This window comes from Nannobrachium achirus (assembly GCF_963921795.1).
Source record: "Nannobrachium achirus genome assembly, chromosome: 13".
Classification (NCBI taxonomy): Eukaryota; Metazoa; Chordata; class Actinopteri; order Myctophiformes; family Myctophidae; genus Nannobrachium; species Nannobrachium achirus.
The window spans coordinates 57,490,047-57,496,046 of NC_137833.1; the positions used below are offsets into that span (position 1 = coordinate 57,490,047).

General features: G+C 39.9%; 1 protein-coding gene across 2 annotated transcripts in view; it reads left to right on the plus strand.

Moving 5' to 3' along the window:
- Window positions 1-5,676, plus strand: part of LOC308296578 (lysophosphatidylserine lipase ABHD12-like) — a 37,722-nt gene extending 32,046 nt beyond the window's left edge. For both annotated transcript variants that reach the window (XM_080739890.1, XM_080739891.1), the window contains 5 exons: window positions 1,397-1,476; window positions 3,030-3,112; window positions 3,633-3,711; window positions 4,664-4,791; window positions 5,546-5,676. In XM_080739890.1, the coding sequence (XP_080596016.1) occupies window positions 1,397-1,476; window positions 3,030-3,112; window positions 3,633-3,711; window positions 4,664-4,791; window positions 5,546-5,579 (404 nt within the window). In that variant the 3' untranslated portion in view covers window positions 5,580-5,676. The remainder of the gene's footprint in view (window positions 1-1,396; window positions 1,477-3,029; window positions 3,113-3,632; window positions 3,712-4,663; window positions 4,792-5,545) is intronic.
- The last annotated feature ends 324 nt before the right edge of the window (window positions 5,677-6,000 follow it).

Below are 6,000 nucleotides of genomic sequence, written 5' to 3' on the forward strand. Positions count from 1 at the left end.
CACAGAGAATAGGTAGCAGCACAACATCAGGTCCACATAGGAAGGTAGTCTGCATAAGGTAATAAGTTCACAGATACAATTTACAATTTAGGCATTTAGGAGACTCTTAATCCAGAACGATTTACAGTAGACAAGGACAACACAAGGTGATTCATCAAATGCATAGCTATAGTAATCTAGGATCGTAGGTAATCCAAGAACCTATCATCAGTCTAACAGTAGAAAATCCAAAGAAATCAATAATCTGTACATTGAAACTACACACACTATAGGATGACGGGTCGACAATGGCATGGCATTAGTCTCCATAACATGCTGTCTAAATTACATTTGGCCTTCCCATAAGCCTGCAGGGTCGTCGAGGCTAGGGCAAACTTGCTATGACAAGTGCTACGTGCTGAGGTGGAATCTGAACATAATGAAATTAATATATATATATTTTTTTTAAGATTTGTTTTTGGGCTTTTTATGCCTTTATTTGACAGGACAGTAGACTGGCAGGAAATGGGGAGAGAGATGGGGAATTAGTCCAGTAATTCTAGGAAAAAAATCCTCTCAGGTTGGAAAAAATTGTGTTATTTAGTTTCTCAACTGATTCTGACAGGAAATTAGGTCTACTAGCCAGGATCAGAAAATCTACCATAATCTGCTCACTGCAAATACCCACAGTGGCCAAATCAAGTTGGGCTCCCATCGACTTTCTATACAGGAGGAAAATACCCAGAAAAAAATCTGCTTTAAGTAGGATGTGAGGGGTCTAACTAGGGGTTTGTCATGATGCTGAATCCATTGCAAGCATTTGTTTTGCACAAAGAACATTCCTTGGGCTAAAAATGGCCCCAGAAAATGATGGTTTAGTGATGAAAAGTGATGAGTCATCACTTTTCATCAGTTTTGTGGGCGTTTTCTGGGGCCAATGAATGTTTTTTGTGCAAAACAAATGCTTGCAATGGATTCAGCATCATGACAAACCCCTAGTTAGACCCCTCACATCCTACTTAAAGCAGATTTTTTTTCTGGGTATTTTCCTCCTGTATAGAAAGTCGATGGGAGCCCAACTTGATTTGGCCACTGTGGGTATTTGCAGTGAGCAGATTATGGTAGATTTTTTATCCTGGCTAGTAGACCTAATTTCCTGTCAGAATCAGTTGAAAAACTAAATAACACTTTTTTTTCCAACCTCAGCTTTATTTTTACTGGACTAAATGACATGTGGCAAAGGTCGTCCGGATCGGGAATTGAACCGGCGACGCCAGCAGGCATCATAGCCTAGTATGTGGTGTGCGCCTTGACCACCAGGCCAGCAGGCGCCCCCCATGAAATTAATATTTGAATGAGATTTAATAAGATAATAACAGTGTTTTATTTATTTTTTTATTTTTGTATTCACTTTCAGGAACGCCTCCAGATTCTCTCATCCTGGAGTCTCCATTCACCAACATCAGAGAGGAAGCAAAGAGTCACCCATTCTCTATGGTACACGCACACACGGACACGCGCACGCACACACACACACACACACACACACACACACACACACACTCACACACACGCACACTTGTGCGCACACACGCAGCATAGCATTGCATAGCATATTATGCTCTTAGACGTGATTTGTGGTCGTGGTTGTTTTATAACAAACTGGGTAAAAACGAATGACACAAGGTGTTAAAATGATGTTGTGGAGTTCTCTCTTTCGATCGGAAGACAGTCGTAACACACCTGAAAATGTATTTTCTTTTTTATTAAAGAGCAACTATAAGAAAACTATGGCACAAGAAGTTACCGTAGCCAAAGATCAGTCTGGCCCAGAGGCCCAGAATGAACTGCTCACATCAAAGCAAGGTTATAATAGTTTGGGATTTTTCCATTAGTTTAAATTTTTATTAGTTTTGAGGTTTTGTTTTCAATTACAGTTTAGTTTTAATTCGTTTTTAAAGTGAGGTTGCTAGTTTCGTTTCGTTTTTATTTTTTGAAAATGCTTAGTTTTAGTTTAGTTTTTATTAGTTTTAGTGTTAGTTTTAGTCTTTTACGTAATATGGGGTATTTGTCAGGGGTGCGATTTAAAAAGCTCCGGAAAAAGTATTGTCTAATAAAGAAATTCAACAAAACATCATATTGTTGAGAGTGGCAGGAATGTTGAGACATACAACTTCTCTCTTTGACCTCACCAACTGTTGTTTTTTATTTTTTATTTCCACTAAAGACAAAAGACGAAAACTAAGGAGATTTTTTCTATAATTTTAGTTTATTTTAGTTAGTTTTGTAAACACACAATATCGTTTCAGTTAGTTTTCGTTTTTTTAAAAAGCTTAGTTTTAATTTTTATTTCAGTTAACTAAAATGTTTTTCCATTCTAGTTTTCGTTTTTTAGTTAGTTTTCGTTTACTATAATAACCTTGCATCAAAGAGCTGAATGACTGCTGTCATCATGCAGTCTCTGCCACACACTGATGCCCCCTGCTGGGTAGAAGTGGACACTGCACCCTAAAAACCTCCCTGTGAAACAATGAAGGAAGGAGTTTCCTCCTGTATCTTTAATCTCTTTGAACCAAGTATACAATTGGTGTAGTTTAGGTGGTTATCAATGTGAAATATAATAGCATGTTTATCTTTAACTCCAACATCTTTTGCATTCATAGAATAAAAGTAGAAGAAGCACTGCGTGGGTCCGTGAGTAATACAATAGACTGTTGACAGGTGCTCTTTGGAGAGGGTATATAGATATTAATACAAACAAATCTAGTTCCATTCCATTGTAACAAAACAAATGTGCAAAAATGAGGTGGGGAAGATCCAAGGCATCTCTGTTCAGTTCAAAGTAGAAAACAATTTTATTTAGCTCATGGCAGCAGGATTAAAAGAAAGATCTTTTGCATTCAAGCGGCTACTTTTTGACTTTACACCCACAGACACAAACACAAACTATACTTACTCATAGTAAACACATGAATATTGATTCGTGTATACGTGCATTGACAACTGTTGTTTTTTTGCTTTCTTTATCGTTTGTGTGTGTGTGTGTGCAGGTGTACAGATATCTGCCGGGTTTTGATTGGTTCTTCCTAGACCCCATCACAGCCAGTGATATCCGCTTTGCCAGCGACGAGAAGTACGTACAGCACTCCTCCTCTTCCTCTCCTTCCTTCCTTTCCTGAAAATAGCAGATCTACATGCTCACAACGCCTCACACTGCGAGGCGTTGTGAGCATGTAGATCTGCTATTTTCACAATTTCTCCCTCTAATGTTTGACAATTTGGCCAATGTTTAATTTGTCATTTTAGAGCTATTAAAAAGCCCATAAATTGACACTTTAGAAATGTGCAGATACCCTCTATACACTTAAACTTTATGTTGTTTTGTTTACTGTTGAGTGAGAAAACAATGTTTCACATTAGGTTAATCATCTTGGGACCCCCTCTTACTTAAGTACTCTACTTAAGTTAATCATCTGGGAACCCCCAAAAATGATTTCCCGACCCACAGGTTGAGAACGATTGAAGTAGGGCATTAATTTACGAAAAACTATGAAAAGTTTAAATCTGGACATCTCTGCCTGACAACAACGATATGTTTATTTAATTCATATTCACATTGAACCTCTGCCTCTCTCTGTCTGTCTGTCTCTTAGTGTGAACCACATCTCGTGTCCTGTTCTCATCCTGCACGCAGAGGACGACAGCGTGGTTCCGTTTCACCTGGGGAAGAAGGTACAAATAAATAAATGGTGCATTTATAGAGCTCCTTTATCCAAGGCACTTCACATACTGTAGATTGTGCATCACATTCACCCATTCACTCACACATTCACACACCGATTGATTGATTGATTGAAGAATTTATTAGAAGTTTGCAATAGAAAAAAGTACAGTTTCATGACAGTACAAATCACTGGTACAAGGTCAACTAAAAGGAGATCCTAGAAAGCCGAGGCTTATTTCCACAGGAACCACACTTTAAGTATCTCATATAACATTGAAAGACAGACGGATAGAACATAGTACTTTATCTAGGATAATATCAGTTTCAAAAGCATAACATCAAATACAAAAGGCAGAATACAAAGACAGGCAGAGGAAACCATGCAAGGCACCAGCCTGCTCACCGGGAGCAACTAGGGGTTCAGAGTCTTGCTCAAGGAATCTCCGACACTAACTCTGGGGGAGCCCGGGATCAAACTGGCAACCCTTCGAGAACCCTCTGTGTTCTAAGATGGCAACTCTACCCCTGAGCCACTGCTTTCCTACAAAGAAACACCCGTTATGAACCCCTGACATTTTGTTCTGACTGCTCATTAGAAGTGTATCTGGTTTTTACTTTAGCCATCTTGCTGCACAGCAGTTAGGGTTCATGTGATTAAGCAGAATTGAACCCATCGAGGCCGGGAAAGCATCCGTGTCATTTTAGATTTCTGTGTTGGCTATTAAAAAATATACCAGATATACAAGCTCACTGCACATCACTTCGCGCCATGCTTCGAGCTTGCACATCTGCTATTTTTGAACATTTGTGGTAAAAAATCTCAAGATTGTTTGAAAACCGTTGAATCATTTTGAATTCTGAAAAGGTTTTAGAACTACTGATTTAGAAGGCATTTGTAGAATCGTGCTCAGGTCTTCAAAATGTTAAAATCCCATCTTCACCCATCCGTGTCTCCTCCAGTTATACAACATGGCCTCCCAGTCTAAGAGTCTGAGCGGTCAGAAGGTCCAGTTTGTTCCCTTCTCCTCGTCGCTGGCCTACAAGCACAAGTTCATCTACAGGAGCCCAGAGCTGCCACACATCCTCAGGTACACACACACACACACACACACACACACACACACACACACACATACTGGCCTTGGATCAATATCGTTTTCGGGTTTGGCATCACTCGTGTGTGACACCAAAAGCAGTGACCCATCGAATACTGTAGATTAGACCAAGAAGGTGTCGGTCGCCGATTTTCGTGTAACATCCGGGAGTCGAGTGGGACCGTCACCGTGCATGCATGTCTCCGCTGACAGAGACGCAGACGAGCTGATTCATTTAGGAAACAGCGCAAATGTGTCAGATGGATTATTTGTCCTTTGTGGCAACAGAAAGAACAGGGAAATATAGCTCTTAAATGCACCAAATATCTGTGTTATTTTTTGGAGTCTTAACGAAACGACTAAATTGCTAAACAAACTTGTTAGGTTACTCCATTAAGCAAAAAGTATTCTGTTAGAGTAACGCCGTTACACCCAACACTGACTATATGTCATCTCCATAAATGTGTGGATTCTCTGCATGCGTGTCAAGGTGTGAGATTGTCCATATTTGATATTTGAACATTTAAATGTTTTACTGTATTGATTTTAAATCATTGTATCGTATTGTCATCAACAAATGAATATCGGCCATGTATCGTATCGTCAACCATGTGCATATCGTACCCGTATCGCTGTTAAAACGTATCGTTACATGGTCACCCCTTACAAATATGTTTGTGCACACACGCACACGCACATGCATGCAGTGATGATCTAACACTGGTTGTGTGTTCTTGTTGTCTTCCAGTGACTTCCTGGGCAGGGATCACCCTCACGCATAAGACTGACAGCCAGGGGAACCAATCAGGAACTATTCTACGCTCTCGCACGCACACGCGCGCACACACACACACACACACACACACACACACACACACACACACACACACACACACACACACACACACACACACACACACACACTGTACTGTACTGTACACACAGTGGGTCTCATTTGTGTATTTTTGTAAATAATTACGTTTCCTGGTGAAATGGAACAGACTGAAACAAACATTGTGTATCAATGTACTGAAAGTAGAGTTTCATCACAGGGATTTTAAAGGTGCCGCAAAGTGACATTTCTGGGGTCAAAACAAAACATTTTTTCATTAAAAAGTCAAAGCTCTATATTGTGATAGTAATACATTGCGTGTTTGTTCAGTAAGAGGAGTCTCCCCATCTCCACGGCTCTTTCAGTAGAAA